The following is a 27,070-nucleotide window of genomic DNA, read 5'->3' as shown; positions in this document are numbered from 1 at the left end:
AAATCTCCAAAAATCATTTCGAAACAGTGGTATTTGGAGTACAGAGGTTCAGCATTTTTTTGTCTGATTTTTCTTTACAATTCTACATTTGAATCAAGATTGAACTGGCATTTTTATAAATTATGTAAAAACCTGATTAACACAAAATCACAAAAGGACTGTAAGGGACACCGGGAAAAAAAGAAGAAATAACATGATGTGAATTTCATGTTACCCTCTTTATTATTGTACACAATATACAAACTGGTCCTTTGTATCATTTTCCTCACATCCTAGTTTACTGTCTTACTCAGATTAAAAAGGTGGAGATAAATAAATAAAAGTATCTAAGTATCTCAAAAGGATATGAGGTAAGTGAGTATGGAAAGCATGTTAACGCCAATGAAATGAGCAAAAAGCTAAGCATGACAACGTACAAAAAATACAAAGTTTCAAGCATGAGATTATTGAATCCATGACCCTGTTACCACGAGATCATTTCATACAGTAACCACTTTTCTAATTAGAATAACATTTTGATAAGAGCAGCACATTGTGCCCATACTGAATAATAATAAAAAAAAACCATTTCAGCTGGTTTACTGTATACTGAAACCGAAAAATAATGAGGTGATCTTTAAGTTGAGATAACTACAGCTAACAACACTTGGGAGGGGAATTTACAGCAAAACAACACAGGCAGAAATGAGAGCACGGGTTAATAACATAGCACAGATGAAGTTGCAGATGTCTTGCAGATAAAAACAAAGCTTCTCCAGTTCTGCTGTGGATCAGAGGAGAGAAAGTACATGAAATACTGACCACAGGGATGTTGTATTGAGAGCCGTTTACAAAGAAGTTGAAAGTGCCTTACCTTCACCGATGAGTGCACATTATCTGTGCTTGTCAGAGGATTTATGAGTATGATTGTTAAGGGAAATTATTTAAAGACTAAAAAGGCTGACAAGTACTGAATTATTGATAGTCAACAAACATCTGTTGTCATTGAACAGAGACAAACCTTGAAGTATCCAGGCCGCTTCTTTTTCATCATCTAACTGTGATATTAAAAAGGGTACAATCCAACACTAACATGATCAGGAACCCCAAAATAATCATACCTTTTTTCAATTCCAGGAAATGACTCAAACTTAATTAATACTCCTGAGAAGGAGTATTAAACAGTAAAGTGTCAATAATGGCCTGCTATAAAGTGAGTGAGCAATAATATTTAAACAATGGCTCTTCAAAATATCCCATCGAAATTATGAGATCCTAGTTAAAAAGCAAATCATCGGTTTAGCTGGGAACTGCCAGACAGCAATTTGCCTACAGTACAATGCTCAAATTAGAGAAGTCGGTTATAGGCTAAGGATTAGTGATTACGTTACATTACTAATTAGGTCTACAAGCAAGTCCTGTTGGCTGGCTCCTCAACATTTATTGCATCAGTCATTTAGTGACATATACATGATAAAAATGCAGGTACTTCTCTCATAATGGAAACAAATAGCTGTGCTTAAAACACGGAAACGCTGGTGCACAAATGTTTACATAGTTTAAAAAAAAAGCTACTTCATCCCTGACCAAAAACGTGGCCTTGAGCAAAGCAGGTAACTCCAACTGATCAGGTGAAGCAGTGAAGTCAAAAAAAACTACAATTTTGAAAGACCATACCTTTAAATATTTAAACTAAACGGCACAGATCACCCAGAATTTAGATTTAGCCGTCACTCTACGTTTAAGGATATTGCTTTTTCTCTTCCTTTCCTCCGCTGCTGTCCCTCTTCTCTTTCTTTTCAGATTTCTCTTTGTCATGTCTGGACTCCTGTGGCACAGCAACACAAAGAAGTATAAATTGAAAACTTATCAGCAGACAAGTTCTTGAATTAAAGGCCATGCAAACAGATCAGGGCACAGTGTGACACTGGTGGACGGTGACAAGCTAAGTTGACCTTTTTTCCTCCAGAGGATGTTCGCTCAGGTTTCACAGACTCGGCCTTCTCTTTACTGGAAGATTTGGATCTTTTGCTCTTCTCTTTTTCAGCTGAAAGCGGGGAGTCACAGGAAGGACTCGCACTCTTGCTGTTTTTGGTGGAATCTGGGAAGAAAAGATTGAGATTGTTTTTATATATTGTGTTTACACTGTAATTGCTAGGCGAATGGATACTTCGGATTTGTCAACAACGAACATACTCATTCCATTCTCATCCTTTTTACGTTTGGACTCTTGGCTCGTCTCACGGTCATTGACAGCATGGTCCTAAAAGAGAAACAGGACACACAGTACGTTAATGGTAGTAACAGCAAACCCTGACCACAGGATGTATGAAAATAAACGAACCTATCACTTGTTGCTACTCTTAGTCCAACTAATATGAACACTGGCTAACTTTAGAACAAGAGGTATATAAAAACAAAAAAACTTCACATACGTAAATTCACAAGCATGACCTTTCCAAAACCCATTTCACAATGTGCAGTGGTCTTTTTTTTTTATAAATACTGACTCTTTTCTTGTCTTTCCGATCCTTGTCTTCCTTCTTCTCTTTGGATCGGCCTTGTGTGTTGTCTGAATCTTTCTTCTCCATCTCTCTCTCTCTGCTCTTGGACCGGGAAACTGAATTGTAGTTGGCGTGGTGCTGCAAAGACAATTATATTTGAACAGAACGAGAAACAAATATTTTATTAATTTATATTAATTTAATTAATTAATATCGAGTGTTAATATCACACAAAGTTATTGTGCTACAAATAAATAACCCACTTTGGTAACACGGGTGAAAACAACTACTGAAATTACTTGCATGTTGACCTAAACCGTTCAAATATTGACTGATTATATTTGTATTTCACATATCTACAATATATCTAATACTGAGATTTGTAATACTTGGAAAAGGAACCAATGTGGTTGAAGCTGACAAAAGCTTTACCAAATTAACTGACACAAAAATAAAGCCTATTAAAGCACGAACTTTAACATAACACTCGCTGCAGTTCCATGTCTTCAAACTAATATGATTTTACAAATATCACAATGGTCTTTGACTCATGGCTCAAGCTGAAAATAACACATAATATTCTTTAAGACAGTTGTCCATAATCTATTATAGTATATGTCATAACAGTGGGCAACACCTTAGTTCAAGTCCCCCTATTTCGCATTTATGAGCAGTTTATAGACATTTCATAAATGGCTTATAACATACTAAAATATTGTTGGAAACATTATTAATGAATATAAAGTGGAGGCTTGTGGATAAAAAGATAATTAATGACAATATAATGAAACACATCTGTAATAACATAACATTTCTTTATATAGTTTATGTTATTAGGGGGACTTTAAGTAAAGTGTTACCGTACAGGACATGTATACTACTTTTTGCAAAAAATGTGGGAATAAGTGATGTCTAACAATAAATATGGTCCTAAGCAGGCACATGCAGTTCAGTGACTGTGATGTTTTTTTAATAAGACATTTTAGTCATCTTGTAAATGTAAGACAGTTTTTAAAGTATCCAACCCACTAGGACTTTAGTCATACAACACTGAACCACAAAGACATTAACACTGACACTGATCAACAGTAGCGTACAGATATGCACACTACTGAAATGATTTGTTCTTAATTTAGGTCAGTTAAGATGTATCTTACTTTTTTGTTAATCAGTGTCAAAAAATCTAATTACATCCGATGTGATTCAATGTTGTGACGAACATAACCCGAAGAGACCCACAACGGTTTGGGGTTTATGATATACCTTTGTGTTTTTTTCAAATTGTGTCTAAATTAACTGTAAAATATGCCAAAAGATGAACCTTAAAGCGAAGCTCCTCAATATTCTTTGTCTTACAAATCAATCAAGTGACTATGCGTAAAGTGAAAGGGGTTGTTTGTAGTGAAGACGCCACAGAGATTATCTAACTGCAGCCCTACGGAGCATTTTAGCTTCTTTTCACTCATTGTTTTAGTTGCAATTTGGTGCAGCATTGATGAATCCATTACTACTGTCCTTTAAGGATGGGACAATATGCTTTAGTCCCGATTCAATTCTTTCACGATCCAGGGGAACCGATTTGATTTGTATTGTGATTTATATTTATTGTAAATCTAGAAGTATTGCGATTCAATAGTATTAAGTATTGCGATATCTTTTCCTTCTTTAACAAAAACAAAAAGTTGAATAATAAACTTCTAGAGACAATATATGAGACATTTCTAAAAACCAACTGTTTTCTAAAAAGAAAGCACATCACATATTTTGTTTGTAAAGAAGTACATAACATTATTTTCTGCATTCTGCTTTCTGTCCGTTTTGCTGGAAACGGATAAGCTGTAGTCGCCGTCAGCGGTACCGTATAAACAAACTATTTAGGGGATTCATTGGTAAAAAAATAAATAAATAAATAGAAACTATTGATTCTAAGGAAAAGAATTGATTTTAAAAATTGTCGCAAAAGAAATTCACAATACATATGATTTTCGATTCCCCCCCCCCACCCCTTATTACAGTGTGAGAATATTAAAAAAAATGGAGGGATGGAGACATCTCAAATGAGTTCTTTCCTGTTGTTAGCATCTGTACACATTTTTGGCACCTGAACAAAGAAAACCGACAATGTGACAGAAGGTACGAGTAGCAGACTCAGTTCAAACCTTGGATGTGGACTCCTTGGGTTCGTTGCTATTGTCCTGTAGGGATGAATGGAGATGACAGATGAGCTGGGAGGGGGTGGGGGGTTTGGAAGGAGGTTGTCAGACAGCAGTAGAGAGTTGGAAGAAGGGGTGGGGGTGTGGGGGTGGGGAGTCGGGGCCGGCCGGACCAACAGCATACTTCTCCCTTGACCTCTGACCTTCAAGGACTAAGGCTTTGACAAGGTTATTACATAAAGGCGAGTTCATAAGCTCAACATCTGGAATGTCAATACTTAAAATAGAAAACCCTGAGCATATATGAAATAACTGCTCGTCATACGACTACAGACACGTCTGCAATATCAGGCTGCTTCATATAAAAGCCCTACAGCGCAGCTGGTATTCAATACATCTAAAGTGCAAGTGCTGTAAGTAATGTGTATGCCTGTGCCTGTGTGTGCAAGACAATTCACTCAATTATGTGCTTGACTGCATCCCTACATAGGTAACTGTTGCTGTCACTTACAGTTCAGGAATGGATAGGACACAGGGAGCCTATTTCTCTGGTGGAAGGGTAAAATAAAGACCTATCACAAGCTTCCAGGTTTGGGCAACGCTCCAGACGATCCAGGCTTCGCCCACTCTTTCCCTCACTCTCTCTCTTTGTAGGGGCGGGCTTACTTTCCTCTGAACTTTTGGCTGATTAAAAACTGTGACATTCACTTTCTCCGTTGATCTTGGTTGCTGGTGGCTTGCCAGGAGGTAGTGTGACTGTTGATGCCGATGGCTGGTACTTTGTGGGGATGGCGTTGTAGGGGCCGGCTGGTCTGACTGGACACGCACCGTGATGTGAAGGTGGCGTGCAGGCCGTTTCAACAAACGGAGATAGAAGGAGGACTGATGACTCAGCTGCAGCAGAGGCGATCATACAGCAGAGTGGTGGGCTGGACACCATCCGACTCAGACGTTGAGGGGAAAGTAAAATACTTCACATCACTTTAACCAGGATATCTTCTCAGCTTGCAAAAACGGGAAAAAAAAAAAATCTTGGAACACCATTTCAAGTAGTAAAACACGGCTCTCGGTGTTCAAAAAATAAATTAAAAAAATTGCCATTGGAGAAGGCGCAAGCTCTTGATTTGGCAAGCCATTTCACTTCACGTGGAGATTATTCTCAAAAAATCTTCAAGATATATAGAAATTCTCCAAAAAAAAAAAAAAAAAAAAACATTTCTTCCAAAGGCACACTGACTGCTTTCATTAATATGAAAATAGATAAATATTTCAATATGAAAATACTCAATATACACAATATTCTCTTGGCTAAGTCTTTGAGGGGTTTTCTCCAAATTCTGCAAAACATCATGCTGATGTCCATGGAATGCTTTCCAACTCCCATGGATTTGGTTGGAATTTCCAGACGTCATGCCTGCATGTACGACAACACTCCTTGGTGATCTTCGGGGCTGCTGGAATGTGCAACGGCAGGGAACACTCCGGCAGATAGAGAAGAAACTGGCACTGCCATCCTCAAGCCATACTAACCTTAACAGACGAGGAGTGGGACGGAGAAGAGTGACTGTCGAGCTTTCGTCTTTTGTGATCTGTAAAGACAAGAAGAGGGAAATTTGGGTTTAATTGAGCTACATATTCAACCATCACCAAAAGCTTCCATTTATCCACTCGTGACTGACAGACTTGTTGCAAGGGCCGAGAAAATTCCTACTCCTATTCATTTTGATGTATTAAATTAAATGTGTTAAAATAACAGATCATCAGGATTTTTAAAATCATAATTACATCCATGTGATTCAATATTGTAAAACAAGAAAACACAACAAAGTCCCAGGGGGTGGATACTTTTATAGACGGTGTATGTGGACTGACAGAGCAGTATTAAGAGAAAACCAGAAAGACTCGTACCCCTCTCCGATTCGGCTGACTCCGATCTGGGAACTGGTGACTTGAGGGACCCGGCCACAGCTCCTCTGTCTCCTTTCTCCTTGCTCTTGGACTCCTTGATGGCATCGCGATCCCTAGACGGCTCCATGGGCTCCCCGTTGCCGGCTTTGGCCTTGTCGTCTTTGCCGCTCTTCTCCTCAGCCTTCACTTTCTCCCTGTCTGCCTTGGGGGTCTTCTCCTTACCCTCACGTGCCACCCGCTCCTCCTTCCCTGCTCTCTCGTCTCTCTGCTTCTCCCGACGGTTCTCCGCCTTGGTCTCAGGAGTGCTGCCTGGTGTCTTTTCCTTTTTCTCTTTTTTCTCCTTCCCACTTTTCTCTTTGTCGTCTCGTTCTTTAATGGCTTTGGTGCTGCAAAGGGATGAATTGTTCATTTTCAAAATTCTTTATTCAAAAATGTTTTACAATTTCACTAATGACAGAGTTTTGATGCTTTTTTTTATAAAGCTTTGAGATGACTTTGTGTCATAGCAGCTCTTGAGATACCTACCTGTTAAGAGCACCGTTCCCATTGCTGGTGGTCACTTTGGCCGCTGCACTGTTGGCTTTGTTCACCGGCTTTGTGGTCCCCTGAGATTTATCCTTGCCCCGATCTGCATAATAAAAAACCAAGAACTGTATGAGCACAGGATTTATTAATATTACTGACCAGCATATTAGGATTTGTACCACCAATGTTTAAGTTTCATGGCATTGAACCTATTGTTTATATTTTCAGGAGAATAATATTAGGGATAGACAACAGCTACAAAAAAAGCCTAACCCCATTAATCAGATGTAAGGAAACAACAAATCAAAAACAGAATGATTCAGCAGTGGCAATGGCACTACAGATGAAAACAAAATCGAAACTAAATGTGGTACAATACTATACAGTATCTGGCTCCTTACTTGTGAACTAAATACAATTCTCATGTACAACAGTCTTGCTGCTTCCAATCACTCACCACCATCCTCTGACGTCCCCTCCTCGGTCTTGCTTGTGCTGGTGGCAGGCTTGCCTGTGCTGCCTGGGCCGTTCTGTTGATTGGCAGGTGTGGCACTGCGTGCTGGCTGCTCTTTGTGGTGAAACTCATTCTCGGGGACCATATGCACCTTCTGGCCTTTCAACCGACCTGAATAACTGTAAGACGCATAAAGGGTTTGCACAAGGCAGAGACAAAACCTCAAAAGGAACAAGTGTCACACATTGTACAAAACTTTAAAACCAAGACAGGAAAATGTAAGTAATTGAGAGCAGCACAGCATTTGCTTGAAATTACAAACACCTGCATACTCTGTACTTTGCATACTATAAATAAACACAGCCACTGACACTCATAGATGGTGATCAGTATCTACTTAAGTACAGACCTCCACCAAGATAATGATTTGTCCCTGAATGTTTTTAGAAATACATGAGTTTCTCATCAAGCAGATGAGAAAAAATGCAACTGGAACTGCAAAATGCTGTTGCTTAAAAACTCAATATTGCATTAGGAATCAGTGGACAAGATTATCCTTTTAACAGGCACTTGATTAACACTCAAAGGCCGAATTATAGACAATGTAGAAAAACTAACTGCCTTTCAAGTCCAATCTAGAGCTAAAAATATAACGCACTGGCCATCTTGCAAATTTTTTAAATCTTCAGCAGACTGTCTTAATATCCCTATGTCAAAATAAAGCTCAAGCATCTGTGTTACAGTTACCACTTGCCACTCCTTGGTGTCTGAACAGGTATTTACAAAAAAAAAAAAATCTAAATTTAGGTAATGCATACTATTCTTTTTTCTGGACTCCAATCTTTCCACATTTTCCATTTTATTACCACAATAATATTTATTTATTCTATTTATAATTTATTTATTTCCATAATATAACTGTATGCTCCACAAAGAGCTGGACAGCACACAATGCTGTGTTACCCCATTGCTAAGGCATAGAGGTCTGGCCTCTTGTCCTTCTCCTCGAGGCAGATCTTGTGGACACGGCACTCCAGCGCTTGGCCCAGGTTTAGGACCTTAGGATAGCAGGGCAGGATCTTGGTGAGCACGATGAGAATATTCCGGATGTGGGTGTAATCTCCTGTCTCTAGGCAGTGAACCGAAGCCTGGATGGAGCAGAGACAGAGGACATAGTCATAGAGAAATACACACCTTCCACAGAGCTCTGACTGCCATTATCTAGACAGAATTTCCAAGAAGAAAAACAATGATATGGAAGGATGGCTTACTTTAGTCAGCATGTAGTGCCATTTGTGCACCACATGCCTGAAGTTCTCATAATCCAGTTGATCTGCTTTGTTCCCGCCATCGAAGCCTGTGGCTCTGAAGATGGTCAGGAATCCTGGGTAATTGACGCACTCCTATGACCACACAATAAAAAGAGACCGATTAATTCCCAGCTCATCTTACATCAGAAAATTCTATCAACGTGAAAAGCTTAGAGAACACATAGACACCTTCTCATAGATTGCGCGGTCGCTGTGCCAACGGGTCACTGTCTCTAGCATGCAGGAGAGGAAGCGTCCGTAGCGGTGAGACTCATTCTCCGTACAGCTGGCCACAGTATAAATGATGGCGGAGAACACCTGCAGAGTGACATAATGTAGTGCATTTGCTTAAATAACAAAGTATATTTCCAATTGCATATGGAAAAGGTATGCATACATTTTGCCTAATGATACGTCAAAGCTGTGATGCTCAATATCTCAAAGCTGCACTTAATTAGGGGTCTGTCTGACTGAATTTTACAAAAAAGGTCTTAACAGGCCAGCAGTTATAAAACTTCCCATTCAGGCTTTAATTTGATGGTGCAATTGAGTGGTTGTTGAAGCACAAAGTGGATTTTTGACACTTACATTTATACTTTAGTGTTATTTTAATGGAACTTTCTAATACGTCTGTTCTGCTGACTGGGCCAAATTAGGGCCTTCAATATCCCCTTTCATTAATCACATTATTAATGTTCATTCTTTTTCTTATAAATCACTATAGCTTTAAGAAGACTGCAGTTGAAATGTAGTTTAATTAATTAAAGTGTATGAAAGTCTGAGCATGTATGTATACAAGTGTCTTACCCTGTCATAGCACAGGAGGGTGCAGAAGTTGGGCGTCTTCTGCTGGTGGACCAGCTCGACAAAACGGGCACAATACACAGCGTCGATGGAAGAGAAGATGCAGCGAGGGAACAGACAGAGCTGCAGGAACTTTGTTATTGTTTCGTTCTTTGTGGATTCTGTCAGTAAGCATTTAAAGTTATATTAGTAACAGAGACAGAATTAACATTTAGACATTAGATTTACCTCAAATGATTTATTGATGCTGTGGGTATTGCAATGACCCGATCAGCTTTGTCGTGATGTCCCCATTTAGTACATTATACAATATGACGACTTTAGTACAGTTGTAGTATTGTGTCTGGACTGAAACTGAATTTCTCTTTGCTTGTGAGAGAGAGAGAGAGAGAGAGAGAGAGAGAGAGAGAGAGAGAGAGAGAGAGAGAGAGAGAGAGAGAGAGAGAGAGAGATATAGAGATAGAGATAGAGATAGATATAAAATCCATCTGTAATATACTTCTGAAAGCTTAATTCCATTCATGTAGAGGCTGTATGCAAATGTTTTGGTCTAGAAATGCTATGAAGTTCTCAAAGATCAATCATAATCAATGGATGCACTATTTAATTCTCTCAACAGAGAAGTCACAACATTGTGGATGCATGTACATGTAAGATGCATCAATAGTGTAAATTGGGATACTTACTTGCCAACAACCAGTTGTCTTTCTCAAGTTTGAGACGGTGTAGAACCCTTTGGACGTGCTCCAGCTGTTTCTTCTCCTCCTCCTGCAGTTTTTCTTGCAGGGCAGTGCAGCGTTCCTTTTCCTTCTTTTTCTTATTCAAGGGCTACATTGGAAGGAAAAATAGTCACACTGTGAAGACACACAACACCAACAGCAACCTATGATTGTACTCTTTTACATCTCTTATACAGTCAGTCTTGCACTCTTTTGCATTAGCTGCTTTTTGTGATCTAAATGTACAGGGACTCTACTGCTGCAATTACTGTAAGTCACACTGCATAAATGCTTCAGTTTATTCTGAAATGGTCATGAGTGGTGGAAGTGTATGTGGTTTAGCAACAGCTGTGGAGCAACTACTCACTATCTCCGGGTTCTCCTCAATGGCCTTGATCTGGACCTTGAGCTTGTTGACCTCACGCTCGTAGGCAGAGTGTGGAACGGCCAGGTCATACATGGTGAGGGACCAGAAGGTGGCATAGAACTGAGGGCGAAGATCGTCCCAGACCCTGGCTGGATGGAGGGACACTACAGCCTCATGCACTGGTGTCATCACCTGTTCACAGGCTGCCACATACTTGTGTACCTTCTGCTGCTGCCGGTTGCCTTTCTCTGTTTTCTTCAGCTCATCGTACTTGGACTGTGTGAAGAGAGCATAAAGGGCTCCATTTTCTCCAAATCAAAAAAACTTTTTTCCTCCCTTGATTTGAAATAGGTTCTTAGTGATACATTCATACAAATAGCACAACAAGTTAGGTGTTATAAAATTTGGAAATGCAGTTATAGAGAGGCTACAATCAAGTAATGACCTAGTAACATAATTTGTTTTAATATAAAATGGGGCTTCACATTTTTAAACTTTTTGCTCCACATAAGGGATCAGCCTTGAGGCACTTGAAGGTAGTCTGTTTAGAAGAAAACTGCTGTCACTTGCTCCATTTTAGGTAGGAAAGTCAAAGTTAAGAAAGGCCAAACATGAGCTCACATTTTTAAAATGAGGAAGAAGAGGGAAAAGGCAGAATGGTCTAAACATCATTTATATATATATATATATATATATATATATATATATATATATATATATATCTCTCTCTCTCTATCTATCTATCTATCTATCTATCTATCTATCTATCAATCAATCACCTGGCAAAAATGTATACCTACCACTGTACTTATTATACAGACTAGAATCTCTCTCAGTAACAGAAATGTGACTTAATGCATATGGGGGTTCTGACGGAGTAGTCTACTCACCAAAATCTGATGGGCATACATTGGCCGAGACAGGAAGAAAGCAGCATCATGTGGAGTGTGGAACTGGTTACAAAGGATGTCAATGGAGGGAACCCGCTTAATGTAGTCTTCAGTGCTAAGATTGGAGGCCAGAAAGCCACCAAACTGCAACAACGTGTCATGACACTGCAGGAATATAAATAATATCAGAAAAGAGAGAAAGAGATTTATCTTGTAGGAGCTGTGTAGAGTGTAAATTCAGGGACATATAACTATTTACTGCAAAAAAAAAAAAAATCAAGTTGATTATATTGAGGGAGGGTGCATACCTGGTCATAGAGGTGGCCAACAAGTTTAAGGTGTTTCTCTCCACCCTCTAAGAAAACCACACCATTTCGTTGCTGGGCCATGAGTAAACACAGAGGCAAGGCCAATTCATGGTCCAGCAGCGCATCCTTCAGACGCTGTGATGACTTCTTAGTGTTCCTGATCTGGCCGAAGTAGCCACCCTGTTGACAAAGTCACATCCATAATGAAAATTACCTGACCTGAAGTGCAGCACTGCTCAAAGTAGTCATACATATCTTGCTCAAGAGACTGCATCAGGGAATGCTAAATGTACTTTAGTCTATATACCTCAGCTTTGAGTTGCTCCCCTCCGGTCATGGCCTCTAACTGCTCTGAGGTCATCTCATCTGTGATCTCAATGCCAGCCATTTTCTGCACCACCTCTTTCAGGATCAACAGGTCAAAACTGCCGGGAGAGGAGAGACGTATATAAAGAATAGCACATTTAGACACATAAGAAGATGCATAAGGAGTGAAACAATAGTCAGGCATGGAAAATAAATGCTTTGTGCTCTTTTTAAAATATAATTGCAGAATGTTCAACATCTCCTTAAAATGATTTTTTTTATTTTCAACGTTTGTCTGCCCTAATGATATTCAAGACAATGTGAATAATGTGACAAATAATGTGTGTCAAACCCAACAACTACTGTATTAAAGGTCCAATATGTAATATATTTACTGTAATAAATGCGTCATCAGATATTAAGGACACATGCTAAGCTGAAATACTATCTTTTCTGACAACGATGCTAATGCCAATATTTTCTCCTTTTGAAATTTCCGTTGCTTGACGGAATTTCTGTTTGTGTGTTGTTATCAACTGCCCAATTTGACAGCCAGGCCGGGTTGCCAGATATACCTGTAAAAACATAAACCAAGCGCGCTACAGCTGTAACATTACATGTTTCTAACGGTTGCGTGACCAGAGACGTAACAAGCCCAGGGTAAATAATAACGATTTTCCGATAAAGATATCGCCTCAGATACTGCCTAAAACGCTGGTATCGGGAAGTACTGGAGTTTATGCACCAATCCGATACCACATAATAAAGCCCTAAAGAAAATCTACGTTAAAGTATTTTTTTATGTTCTTTTTCAGTTATAACTGACTGTCAAACTGGAGAATAATAACGACTCTTTCCAGTATTTTGAATTTGTACTGCAGTAACTACTTTAAACACTAGCTGTCAGTATTACATATTGCACCTTTAAGACCGATTTTGCAGAATAATGTGTAGACACTCATTACTGTAGATTGTAATGTGATTTGCAGTGATAACAAGGCCCCACTGGTGCTTGGACTCAGCATATCCTGTAAACCAGTCATCCTGTTGTCATTTGGAGTGGCTTACCTCTTTCCTGCTTTTAGCTGATTAGTGACATATTGAAGAAGGCCAGCCAACTCAATTGGGTATTTTCTGAACACGGCTCCACACAGGCTTGCCAGGCCTTGGTTGACAAGATGAACAGGTGTATGTTAGATACTCATTAAAACATCAAACAGTTTCTCTCCTTTTGCATGCAAATTAATGTTGCAACTGCTGTACAGTAACTGTGAAGCCACATACTCTGAAGCCATGAGGAGATGGTGGTGTCATCGTGTTTCATCTTCTCCTTCTCGGGATTTGCCAGAGCCTCAATGATGCAATCTGAAGACAAAGTTAAGTGAAACAACATAGAAAAAGTAAAGAAGCCTCCTTTACACTCACACCCCTCTCTTTCCAACAACACACTCATACACATGTCGTTAGTAGGGATGAAGCGATTAATCGGCAGAACATTGGTACCGGCAAACCTTGGTATTGACCAATAAGATGGCATTCGCCAATGTTTGTGTGTAGTTGTTTTTTAGTTCACTAGCATATGCACTACTGCAGCTGCTGATTTGGAGAAGAAGCCACTGACTGGACACAACTAGAGCAGCAAAGATGAATCAATTAGTTGCCAGCTTTTCAATTAATTGCCAACTATTAATAAATAGATTAAAAAAAATTCTGATTCCAGCTTCCTAAATGTAAGTATTTTCTAGTTTCTTCACTCCTCTATGACAGTAAACTGAATATCTTTGCGTTGTAGACGAAAATTGACGGAGAAAGATCAGCGACATAAACAGAAAGATTATTGTCACTGAGCAGGTAACATTAGTTGTATAGCAGGTTAAAAAAGGTTTTTGAAGCAGTTATTTTTCATGGGAAAGGATATATTAAAAGGTTGCTTTCCTTTTGCTTGCTTTATTTAGGTGGGCTCATTTAAACATAGTGTAATGAAAAGATGAATGACTTTAAGACAGGTCAGTTATTTTTTATAATGAAGATTTTTTTGTCACAAAAGAACAACAAAACATTGGTATCGGCTAAATTCTTATTTTAAAACAGAATTTCTACGTTCAGTGCATCCCTAGTTGTTAGCTGACTGAATAAACAGGAAACAGTGTAGGATACAGGCCAAGACATCATAGTTGAGGGATGTGAGGTATTTCAAGGAGTCCACCACTGGAACGATTAGGTTGTCGTACCATTGGATCTGAGACAGCATCTGATGTACAACAATACAGAGGAGGGTTAAATATCACCAACTAAACATTATAGCTGACCTGATACTACCAGTTCACTCCACTGAGTGGCCAAACACATAAGTTAAAGTCATCCTGTGTGCATCCACATTTCAATATCTGCAGATCAAGTAAGTAAAAGTGGCCACCACTCAACATGGTACATTGGTATTATGGTACATGGTATTACTTTATGTGCAAATATTCTTGACATTAAACAATGTTCATTTGTGCATCTTCCATATTGTAATTGCATTGTATAGAGCTACTACAAACATAGAGCAGTGGGAGACATGTGACATTAACACTTTTAAAGAAGAAGAATACTAAATTAAAGAGAAAAATCTTATGCTTAAGTGTGTAAAGATATTTCACAGCACGGTACTTTGTGATTGCTTTTGTTAGTGCAGCAGGAATACAGTGCTAATCTATCAGTTTTTACCAAGTGGCTTTTACTTTGATTCATGAATGCACGATACATAGGCGGAGCACTAAGTAAAAGCAATTCTCCGATCAGATGCTATATTGCGCCCTCCCATGCCCTCGCAATATATATAATTGGTATATGCTGTAGAACACCGTTTATTTTCTACTGCAACATTTGTAATGAATTTGTCTTTGGAGTTTGGTGACATCATTCAAAATGGAACTTAAGTAGAATAAAAAATCCCAGCAAAATACACTTACATAATCAAAGAGGATGGTGGGATTGCTATGGCTCAGTTTTCCAATCTGCCTTCCAGATTGTTTCACATTCTCTTTGGTCAACCGCCTAGGGAAGGAAAAAAAAGATGGGAAACAGCAGATTAAAAACAAGACAATGCAAATAGTGCTGTAGGCAAAGACTGTCAAAACTGTAAGCTTCATAGCAATTTAAAAATGTTCTTATGGTTGTCAGTGTAAGATAAAAGGAGTGTCATTTAATTATTTTACTGAAGAATTATTACTTAAGCAGCACAAAAAAGGTCCCATTTTTAATTATTGTGCTGTCCGTTTTAAAAACGGTCCTTTCAATACAGCTCAGTTTGAGACGGCAGGTAAATAAAACTAAAAATTAACAAATCTCTGCATCTTTGCGTTATTAGTAAGTTTCAGTATCTGAAGACTCCACCATCTGAAGTGACCTATCATAGATGATGGGGAGGTTGTGTGTGATGCAGGCTAAACATAGAGCAGTATATTTCAAAAGCAAAAGACTTAAAGACCGAGAAATATCTCAGAAATGTGCTTGGCAACTGAAATGAATGGGAAGGGCTTCCCAAGGTTTACTTTATCTTTTCCAAGTAAACGCAACAGTCTGCTGAACAGAACAGGACTGAATTAGCTGGGAAACTGATTAGCTACAGATTTTAAATAACCACATACACAATTGAAAGCATGCAGCCTACAAAGACAAGTACTGAACTGGTGTTTGGATCAGAGACACAGTAAAAGTCAACCAAAGCTACATAAAGACAGATGGTTGCATTGTAATATAACACTGGGATCTGCTAAATGACTTACTTCATTATGTATTTGGCCCTTTCCACAGTCTGAGCTTTGACCTTAACCAACAGTGGATGGCTGGTATATGTCTCATTCTTCCACTGTCCATATAACCGGTACCTGAGGGAACATCGATAGAGAAAGCATAATTTACACTTTAGCTACGCAACATTCAGAAACAAAAAACCAAACCAAACATGTTCAATTCAAAGCAGTACTTGAATAGTATAGCATTATGCTAAACTGCTGTTATGTGTGTTTGACTATTTGCCAGATAACAAAAGGGTTCATTTCTACCTCATTTGCAGTCAGCCATTCAGTTTAATAAAAAAGGACTGCTCTTTAACAGTTTACTTGCTCTTGAAAATCAGATCAAGTCATTTGTTGTGTGTCATATTTGGAGCAAACCATGTCAAGGAATATTTAAAAAGCCCTTAATATGCATCAACAAATTCAGCACACTTTGCACACTTTGCTGTGTTGGTGTACAATACACCAACACAGCAAAGCATAAATTGACTACACTACTTGTCCAGTTGCACTTCATATAAAATCCTTCCTTTGACAGTGTCAGCAGCATTTGCTGTACAAGAAAGTGAAATAATCTACAAAGTGCTAAGATGTTCAGTAACTGAAGAAGTTGCATTATTAGCTGTGACAAGACAGACAACTAAAGTACAACAAAACCTTCAGGAGTGTCATTGTTCATGTGCCTAAGTATTAAACAAAGACTCTAAAAATAGAATTCTGACATTATACAGGAGCAGAAAAAATGGTTTGCTAAATAATAATAAAAATCCTTTTTTTGTGGCATTTTAGGCCTTTATTTCTTGAGCCTCTGTATATGGGCGCGTGCTCTACCAGGTCAGCTACCCAGGCGCCCTTAAACAACTCAATGTCACATGTAGTGAGAGCAGGAGTGTGTGTGTGTGTGTGTGTGCGCATCTCACCTGTGCTGGTAGGGAAAGAGTTTAAAGAGACCCCAGAGTTCCTCAGACATGCAAGCATTACACTCCATCAGAGAAAGAGAAGGGAGTAGGACCTGATCTGCAATGCTCAGGAAACAACTCAATAATGTTTCCTGCGAAGAACATACAATTAACATTAATAAGGTCCTCATGGTAACATATACTACAGAGATAAACTGGCAGATCCATTTCTTTGTTATAAAAGACAGTTATTACCATTTTGTCTTTGACATCAGGTCTGCCATCACTTTGGTACTGAGAATCAAAGGACATCAAATATAAGTCAAAAAAAGAATAACACTGTAGTGCAGTTGTAGTAATGTAGTGGCAGTGTTTCCCACAGATTCCCACAGATTAGAAAGCAAAATTTGTGGTGCGTGGGATGGATAGATGGATAGATAGATAGATAGATAGATAGATAGATAGATAGATAGATAGATAGATAGATAAAAATTAGCATATTGAATGCATGTTGCACAATACATGCACACAGTGGCAGTTATATCTATTGTTTTATTTCCGCTGTCATAGGTAACATGAAATCCAAAATGTTCCCACACCAGACTATATACGACAATGAAGCATCCTCCAACTCCGGGCAGCCTTCCTTATCTCTCCCACTTGACATTTCTGCATGTGACGTGACCTGCAGCAGCAGCACTCCACACGCCACTTGAGTCGGCTCGGTGCCTCTCAAAATCTGACGAAAATCTTTTTAACTGACCTTTGTCGATTTAAAAAAAAAAAAAAAAAAAAAAAAAAAAAAGACCGGCAAGTTTTATGGTCAACTGTATGGCCTATTTCTCGCTTAAAGTGTTTTCAGAAACACGTTTCAGTGAACTATTTTCGTAAAATACAAGATCGTACTCAGAACGAGACGCCATTAGAGTCCGTTTTGAAATTCGGGAGCAGCAAGACCCACGTGACACGTTCGTCCAATCAGCTGCCATGTGTTGCATTCGTCACACTCACCCCCGTCGTCATTTCCAGTAAGTGTTTTAACATAGGTGTCAAAAGTGGGCACTACGGTTAGTGCACATTAGCAGTGTACTGGCGAACTGTGCGACGCACACATGCTCCGAACCGAGACAAGCGAACCGAGTGGTTCGGATGTTTTTTTTTCATGAACCGTACCACCCCTAATAATAACGAAACGCAATATGTAGCGGCCGGTGTTGATTGTATGGCGCACTGCCACAAATTAGTCTATGTGTGGGAAACACTGAGTGGTGACAGTTTTGTACCTCTTTCATGAAGGACTTGCCCAGACGCACAATCTTGGCGAAGAGGATAGGGTCATGAGAGAGGTGAGGACCTAGGTAGCAGATCATGCTGAATGTGTCCCTGCGTAGGTCCTCGAAGCTCTCTGCAGGCCGAGGGGCTCGCTTGCTCCTCAGTGGATGCATCACACATCCCCTTGCCCCTTTCGGGAGGCCAGCCCTGTGAGGAACAGAACAGTGTGTCAGAGCCTGTGTTTTCTTTTCTTTTTTGGCTTGGTTATTTATTATTTTTTAACTTCTATACATGAAATATTGGCAAGAGGCAGGAGTTAAAGTAGTCACTTCAAGGTGTGTAATAAGGAGGTAATTGTAAATGTTTTTTGGTATGACTACACATCGTGGGCAAGTGAAGAAATCAGCACCTTCTGTAAAGAGGTTCCACAGTCAGGTGCACAAGCTGGCAGAGTGCCAGTGCAATGGCCTTGTGAGAAGTAGCATAGAAGGACGGCATCTGGTCCATAATACTTAGGGCGTTGTGCCAGTCTCCAATTCTAAGCAGCGCTTCCAACAGCCCAAGCTTCTGGTTATCAGGTGGCTGTGGGGACAGTAAAGAGCAGTAACTGAGTGTCTGTGTATTATTAAACACGCCAACGTTCAGTAACACGTTCAGTTAGAGCAGAGACAAAAAAAAAATAATCACCACAGCTGCTGTCACAATCCAAAGTGATGGATTTTATAAAAACTAAACATTCCCATCTATAGATCTATATCATGTTTTGAAGACTGACAACATGATATATTTTCTAAAGGTAAATAATATTGTAGTATCTGAGACAATTTGGACAGAAAATGTAGATTGTACTATTCACATACTCGTCATTTGATTAGAAGTTGGTTACTGTAGGTGTAATTTCCCATATTTTCCACCTTACTAACAAACCTTAAATGTTCAGACAATTGGATGTGAATTTTTCATTTAAATAGGATTCTGTGTCAACAACTCACAAAGTTCCCCTAAAGGTTAACTTGACTTCAGGTGAAGCAGAAATGGTTTAAAAATAAAATAAAAAAATGAATCCAATGACGAACATCCATCCAGACTGAAAGCATTCCTCCAGAACAGGCTTGTATTTACAAATAAGTTGATACCTTTTCATTCTTCTCCTCCTCCTTTTCTTTCTCCTTGTCTTTGTCTTCACTTTTCTCTGAGGGCAACACAACCATGACCAGCTTGCGAGCAATCTGCTTGGCCTCTGAGATATCTCGTTTGTGTTCCTCTATAATGGTGGCATCTACTGGCATAAGCTGGAATGACAGAGAGGCAACTAAAGAGCTGAGTTTTCGGTCTTGGACGATGATGATGTAGGTGAAAAAAACATTTTGAATATACTTGTCACATAAATCATTCTGAAGACATCACAGGATTACAGCTTTTAGCTTAAGGTTTAAAAAACTCCTATTCCAAAATTCTGACTGACATTTGTAAATTAATTGGGAATCTCTTTTAACGTGACATGTAGCTGGACTTTCTTTTCCTTACATGTACGTAGAGATCTTCCAGCTCTATCAGGTTATGGTGAAGCAGGGCAGCAGCAATGTGGTAAAGTGACTTGGGGGTTTCCTCATTGGGCTCCTGAAAAAAAGACACAAATAAATTATCATCGAAATGAAATATGACTCATGCTATAATTATAGTTTGGGGTTGTTTTCTGCCATTTAAGATATGTTGCAATGGGCTTGGTAAAAAGCTCTTAAAATCACAATATAAAATTATGAGGATTCATTTTAAAATATACACGCAGCTTATACTATTGGATACATTCAAGCTTTCAGAACCATTAATTACCCATTCTTGTAATTCTCACCTGGTAGAATTTGAACTTAAAGCCCAGGATGTGGCAAAGGGTGAGTGGCTCACACATGTAGGACTTGATGAGAGACAGGAAGAACTCATCTTGGTCAGATCGACTCTCGTACACCTCCAGGATGATGTCCAAAACACGATTAGGGTCCAAGTTGAAACATCCTGCAGGCAGAAGAAATAGGAGGACTAAGCAGGCAATTGGGGAAAATAACTGATCGGTCAGTAAACCGTAGATATTATAGTAGATACATACATCTATATACTAGATTATATATAAAATATAATTTGAAGAATATAGAATTAGAAAAGAAGAATATAGAAAAAAACGTGTCCACACTAGTATGTCTTTAATTAACGGAAACAGGTTATTCCAAAGCCTCTGTGCTACTGAGGCCAAAGTCCTGCCAACTCTAGCTTCAAGTATGGGCGAGGCGACTGGCATTCTTTGGTGTTAAGAGACTGGCAGGTAGTATATGGGGACAGACGTTTTACCCTATATTAGGTACCTGGCCATGCAAAGCCCTGTATAAATAGCAGCATAATAGAGTAGGTTTTGGGGGGGTGGGAATGTGAATCAGATGTGACAGTGATACAATCCCCTTTTGTATATTCTCCTAATCATCCAATCCCTTATTGTCAATTTACAAAAAACATGGCAAGCACATTCAACAAGACTGTTGATGAAGGATTTGCAAGGCTGTAGCTAAAGACATAGTAGCACCACATTCAATGCAGTAACCCTGAAAAATACTTTTGTTAGGTACCTATGAGGGACTTGATGCTCTCCAGGACAAGGTGGCTGGTGATGTTGCCTGAGAGGTCTTGGCCAAGCTCTGTGATAAGTTTGGCATAGCCCTCATTTTCCTCCCTTAGCAAGTTAAACTTCTGCTGCTTGTAACTGAGAAGAAATACAAGATTACACAAATCAAACGCACCTTTTCTATTAAAGTATGTCTACATCTCTACTAAACTGTGCACTCTACTTACAATAGTTTAGTCTTGATTTTTACAATCTTCTGATTGAACTGATGGGCTTGTTTTATAAGTCCTAGAGATTCAAGGGTTTCTGGATCCAGCCTCTCTTTCAGGATGGCCTCAGGAACAAAAAACTGAAATAAAAAAAATTTGTTTTAGTGGTTTATTGCAGACCTGGGTATCAAAATCAGTAATGCAACTATGACATCAATAGACAGTGTTATAAACTTCTAAAATTCTATATACTAACTACTCTATCACACAATCAGGAATTGACAATTTTTGAGAACATACTGTGCTGCAACAGTTACAATTAAGTGAAACACTAGGTCAGACAATCTCTCGTTTTTTAAGAAACAAAATAGCTTTCTTCAGGTAGCCTTTGTATTCTATTCTAAGTGCATGAAGTGTCTGTTATGTAAAATCATTTGATGTTACAGAAATAGTATTCTTACCAAACATGCTCCCACCAGTTGTGTGTAATGTTCACGTTTGTTTTTTTCTTCCAGTGCACCAGTCTCTAAATCTGTGAAAAATATAATAAAAAAACAAAAAATATGTAAAAATATGTCACGTTTTCTAAAAACTAAAAGCTATATTATAACATTGCATACCATATTTCACTTACTTTATGCAATAATTCAGATACAACAACATTTAATGTTTAAAATTAAAATAAAATGTACCTAGTATACTGAAAACATCTGCTAAAATTGATGGCATGTCATCTCGGAGTTCCTGAAAGAAGAGAAAGTTAACAGAAAATGTACAGACAGAAATTCTGAACCAATGTGCCAAAAAAAAAAAAAAAAAAAAAAAGAAAAAGAAAAAAGAAATAAGGTACTGCAATTTCTGTGCAGTCACCATGATGAAAATAATGAACAAGGGATAAAAGCTTTGTCTCTTTAAATATACAGTATAGACACTTATGTATTTATGTAACTATGTGTTTAATATGGTTTTAAAGCACTTGTACCATCATGTCCCCAAGGACGCTGGCAACAAGCTCCAACTTCAGGTTCCCATGTACAACTTGCCAGCAGATCTCGTATAAGGCGGCCTGTATGTCTGGAGGGGTAAATAGACAAGACACAACACACAGTTCAACTTTAACTGAATGGACTGAAAGGAAAAGACTCAGTTGTTAAATGCGAAACGACACAGAAGTGGATAGGTCTGTGTTAGCTTTGAACAATAGGACGCTGCAACTTTTCTCTATTCCTCTTTGCAAGTCTAGCCAAAAATTCTGAATGGCATTGAGGCACAGTCACTGTACTTTATCAGACAGGCGGTAGGGATCAGATGTGCATGAGGGCTAGGACCACTAATAGATAACTACTACTACTACTAACTAATGCAATGTAAAGCAACTTCCTTTTCATGCATGTCTGTGTTTTGATCACTTACCCAAAATATTTGTTATAATATATCACCGATTGACTAAAACTGTCATATGAAAAAGGTATCTGAAACTAAAATTTACAGGAAAAACAGCCAAGTTACCAGGTCATTTATCCCTGCAATTAATACTTATTTAACTGAAAGGATATTGTTTAAAGGATTTTTAAATGTATTTAGTTATGCTTAAGTGTTTAGTCGTTCCCCTCTGGCATGTACAAAAACAGCATGTTGTGGATGAATGATTATCTGTTTAATGGATGCATTTTCCAATAACATAATAAATGGTAAAATGATTTACAAATATAAGTGCCATATTATAATTACCTGTGTGCCCACTGATAGATTGCCAATTTCTTCATGTCATTACATCAATAAAAACACAGTTATCACTGCTTTTGCCATCCTTAACTAAACTGCTGTAAACTGACTACAAAAGGGTTTCTTTTGGTGTGATATATTTTACCCATTTTGTTCTAAGTTTAGCGCATCATTTCAAAATATTTCCTACTTCCAAACTACCACAATTCCCATGATGGATGTGTGGCTGTGTGTACAACAGGGAAGTTTAAATATATTGATAAGCAAACAAAAACGAGTCTATAACAGAAGTGAGGTCATTCTCATATTTCAACTTACCTCTAATGTCATGTCCATGATCTGTTTTTTCTGTAAGTTCTTTGCAGAGTTGTACACTATGAAATAAAGAGACACAATTCTGGTCAGTTAGACTACTTAAATATGACAATCCATAGCCTTTAAAACTCACTCTAGCGTTGCTCAATACAGCTTATTAAATTAATTCACAAAAAACAATGCAAACGCAGATCTTCATTGGTTAAAATTTCCTGCACACTAATATTACTGTAACTGGGTTATGCATTTAACACTATGCCAACACCATGCCCCATTTACAATATCCCAGATGAAATTAGACTTTTGGAGGGGAAACCTTGGATATATTATAACTCCCATATATTAAAACTCCTCAATCAGGGCTGTCCCCAGTTGACAGCTCAACTCAAAGAGCTAGCGCTGACAAAGGCAGACTGATCTGATACTTCGTGCCGCCTCAATGTCTTTAACTTAGGATGCTAGAAGCACTGCGAGAAGTACTGTACATGCAATGGTCAGTCAGAGAAGTGTCAGGGCCCTGAGGTCAAATACAATTTGGTTGATATTCATTTGAGGCTAAAAGACCATTTTCATTCTTCAAATAGGTACAGCACTGAATTAGGGTTGGGCGGTTGGGTTAGGCTGGTTGTTTGCCCAACCCTACACTGAAACAATTTTACACCCCAGCCTCTCTGTCTAAATTCCATAGCACAAATTGATATCGGAGACATACAGATCCAAATGTTCACATTTTAGATGGCTTGTGAAGAAAACACATTTGACCTGATAAATGGTTACGTAATAAAAATGTGACACCTCGATTATTAGCGCATGGAAATTGCCCTTTCACTTGCTGCCCCCCATGATGTTACTGCACAGGATGGCATCCTTGAAGAGACAGGGTGTCTGTAGAGCTTGCTAGCATGGGGCCTTTAACCATGACCACCTAACTTGAGGATTTACCACTGTGCTGCTCAAACAGAGACACACTATAAATCAAGTATTTAGCGCTTTTGAGTGTAGGGAAATAAGTATTTCTTTAACAAAACATTTATTTATTATATATATATATATATATATATATATATATATATATATATATATATATATATATATATATATATATATATACACACTGAATGGACTTCTCAGCTCTGCCCAGCAGCTGAGACTGAGTTAAATAAATAAAATGTTTTGCAGTCATGGCAAAGGGGGGGGATGTGTACCAGAGTCAGAGACATGCAGAAGGGGAATATTATGTATCTTTTGAAAACATGTATGAGTTTTTATCTCAATAGGAACGTATTACCTAAATGGTCAAGGCCACCTAGAGCCCGGTTCTGTTGTCACCAGCGCTTGTTGGGTCTCTGTAAATTAAAGAGTATGGTCTAGACCTGCGCTATATAAAAAGTTTAATGAGATAACTTCTGCTATGATTTGGCACTGTGACTTGACTTGCTAATTTGTTGCAATTATCTGAAACAAGTTTCTGTAAAAGAGCTACCAGTTAAGGTAGTTTTAAGTACCTGACTAAGAATTGAGTAGTTTGAACTGGTGCATTTCACTACAGACCTTACTTAAGTATGCAGGGTAATTGTAGTTAGCCTTGTGGATGAGCCTATTGTGTCTCCGCTTGTAAGTAATGGCTGCGCTCAATAAAATGAGTGAAAATCTTCACACAACGTTTTCTCCAAGAATAGAATAATAAAGCTAACAAACCCATTCTGGCCAAGGTTTAGATTTTTCTAGGTTTAGATGTTGTTAGGGTGAACTTCTATGGTGCTGCCTAAGGTCAGGTTAGCGGATTTGATGCTGTGCCAGTAAAGTTGATGGCCGCTGTCCAGAAATTGTCAGTTAGCACCAAGCGCATTTAATTTTATTCCAGAAATGTAACATGTAGCTAAACCACTGTCAATTAGTTAGCTAACCCACAGGTTAGCTTTACGTTAGTCTATATCCTCGACCTGCCACTTCCGGGATTGTCCTGTTGCCGCTGGAAATTCTGCTGTATGTCCTTTTTTCCGGACGGATTTTCCAAACGCTTCCTTTGTGTTGGAATTTCTTTCCTTTGTGTCGGTGGATTTATGATGACTGTGGTTAATTGCTCCTCAGATCTCTGCAGGGTAAATCCAGACAGTTAGCTAGACTATCTGTCCAGTCTGAGTTTTCTGTTGCACGACTTAAACAACTTTTGAACGTACATGTTCCACTAAAACAAGTTCCTTCCCGAGGCTATTTTGCAGCCGCACCGGGGCTCCGGGCAGCACTTAGTGCCGCCCATGAGGATTGTGATTGGTTTAAAGAAATGCCAAGAATCCAGAGCACCACAGAGCGTGACTGTTGATTGTTTATGACCAAATTACAAACCGGATATGTATAATTTGCGTCATGTCCTGCCTACTGCACAGCTCTAGAGAGAGGGAGAAAGGTCTATGGTGTTTTATTGTTTTACATTACATAGGATATTATTTTATTAGTTTATTTTGTAAAGTGTAGGTATGTAGATTAAAATACGTTTATGTTGAAATAAATATATCTATACAAGTAATTATGTCTCCCTATCATATTGGTTTACCCTCTTATGGACATAATGCACAAATATTGATATTTGAAAGTATTCAAACCTATCGGTTTTTTAGAAGGAATATTCAAACCTCGTTTTTGGACAATTTTGACAGCCCTTTATCTACTCGATCTTACTGTAGTCTCGTCACCCAATGTTTTTGTATGTATCAGAAGATAACTTTTATTGAACAACATCATGAAATAGATTATTTTTTATGCTGCCATGCCTAGGTAATTAAAAGCCCAACAAGGCAGTCAACGTCACAGACATAGCTAGCTAGATATAGAACAATTGATGTCGTAGCTAACTTGCTATGACGTTATGTCATGATCAGTCGTTTCCCTCCATTTGATTAGCTACAATTAACGTTACTGTTACGTTACTATTTGTTAACGTTACTGCTAACGTTACTAGGTTCTAACGTTGGCTAACTAACGTTAACAAACTAACTGAATTTTAACATCAAATGTAGCTAGCTACTTCAATTAAGAAGCTGAAGTATATCAATGCACCTGGAGGGGAAAGCCGTTCTATTACATCCATGGGGTAAGCTACATGAATGCTAGCTAACTAGCTTAGCTTTGATAGCCACCGTGTTTACAAATGATAGCTAGAATGGTTAGTGGGAGCGTAAGCTAGCCATATTGCTAGCATGCAAGTAACGTTAGCTATTTAAATTGAGGTAACGCTTCGACTCTAAACAACGGTTTACTAAAACGGTCGACTGTATTCACTGCCTAATCGGCCCTAATGCCAACTATTTAAAATATTTATTTTTTCAAAAAGCGCCGTTAATTAACGTTAGCAGGCCACTTGAAATGTTTTTTTTTTTTAGCTTGCTAACGTTGCCGCTTACGTTAGCCCTAGCGAACACACTTGAAAGACTGGCCTTAAGTTGCAATGCTAGCTACGTACTTTTCTTACTAGTTAGCTTATGTTAGCCAACAACTGTTAAACCACTGTAACCTCTGACACTGTGTTGAAGTTCAGATCTACTCACAACTCGTGTTTTCCTGATTTTTCCCAGTTTTTGATCCATTCACCAGGGAGGATAAGTGTCGCCATCTTCCATACGCACAGCCCGGATGTCTAATTCATCATGGCACACGCAGGGTCAAATGTGGTGGTTAGCTGCTGCTGCTAGCTCACTGTTGCATGGTGGGACACTGAGGCTGTCTCTGAATGCTTTGTTATTACGGAACTTAGCTAGTGTTCCATGAGTGGAAATGGTACCATTTAAGTGCACATTAGGGCTCAGTTTAGTCAAACTACGTTAAAATGATAATTATAACAAGTAACACTACATTTGACTTAAATAACAGAATTGCGAACCAAAACTACTTTTCTGTGTGTGTAGTTACTTAAATGTAACAAATTATAGTACAGGTACAGCCAGGGTTTCCAAAATCCGAACTGCACTTGTGTCACATTAAATTATATTGTTAGAGAAAATATTACATTTGTGAAACACAGCTTAATGTTGTC

General features: G+C 38.6%; 1 protein-coding gene across 4 annotated transcripts; it reads right to left on the bottom strand.

Annotated features, from left to right (window-relative positions):
• Positions 1–199: 199 nt before the first annotated feature.
• Positions 200–26,784, bottom strand: thoc2 (THO complex 2). 4 transcript variants are annotated; one of them, XM_028594759.1, is made up of 39 exons: positions 26,586–26,783; positions 23,044–23,099; positions 21,983–22,074; positions 21,693–21,744; positions 21,462–21,532; positions 21,019–21,140; positions 20,796–20,929; positions 20,033–20,193; positions 19,708–19,800; positions 19,317–19,472; positions 18,590–18,762; positions 18,192–18,387; positions 17,164–17,202; positions 16,930–17,060; positions 15,998–16,099; positions 15,182–15,266; positions 14,385–14,478; positions 13,512–13,592; positions 13,296–13,392; positions 12,229–12,346; positions 11,922–12,101; positions 11,614–11,778; positions 10,724–10,999; positions 10,324–10,465; positions 9,641–9,798; positions 9,023–9,151; positions 8,795–8,926; positions 8,487–8,671; positions 7,527–7,702; positions 7,070–7,172; positions 6,545–6,930; positions 6,167–6,225; positions 4,643–4,678; positions 2,490–2,621; positions 2,176–2,242; positions 1,935–2,080; positions 1,731–1,807; positions 854–900; positions 200–763 (listed from the first exon to the last, which is right to left on the bottom strand). In XM_028594759.1, the coding sequence occupies exons 1-38, from the start codon at positions 26,648–26,650 to the stop codon at positions 873–875; spliced, it is 4,695 nt and encodes a 1,564-aa protein (XP_028450560.1). In that variant the 5' UTR covers positions 26,651–26,783; the 3' UTR covers positions 200–763; positions 854–872. The 4 variants fall into 4 exon arrangements, 2 of the variants coding, with proteins under 2 accessions (XP_028450560.1, XP_028450561.1); XM_028594760.1 differs by having other exon boundaries at positions 200–760; XR_003694049.1 differs by lacking the exon at positions 200–763 and having other exon boundaries at positions 876–900; positions 1,731–1,809; positions 1,936–2,080.
• Positions 26,785–27,070: the final 286 nt, after the last annotated feature.

The sequence above is a fragment of the Perca flavescens genome, chromosome 13 (genome assembly GCF_004354835.1).
Source record: "Perca flavescens isolate YP-PL-M2 chromosome 13, PFLA_1.0, whole genome shotgun sequence".
NCBI lineage: Eukaryota > Metazoa > Chordata > Actinopteri > Perciformes > Percidae > Perca > Perca flavescens.
Note: the sequence above shows the minus strand (reverse complement) of the source record. Positions and strands in the feature narration are given on the sequence as shown.

Bases quoted from the DNA above. Each gene is read 5' to 3' on its own strand.
- thoc2 (XM_028594759.1), bottom strand. From the start codon at position 26,650: ATGGCGACACTTATCCTCCCTGGTGAATGGATCAAAAACTGGGAAAAA. The intron at 21,745-21,982 runs GTACAAGTGCTT...CTCTTCTTTCAG, and splicing joins GCGTCCTTGGGGACATGATG to GAACTCCGAGATGACATGCC. The intron at 13,393-13,511 runs GTATGTGGCTTC...TTGTCAACCAAG, and splicing joins CATCTCCTCATGGCTTCAGA to GCCTGGCAAGCCTGTGTGGA.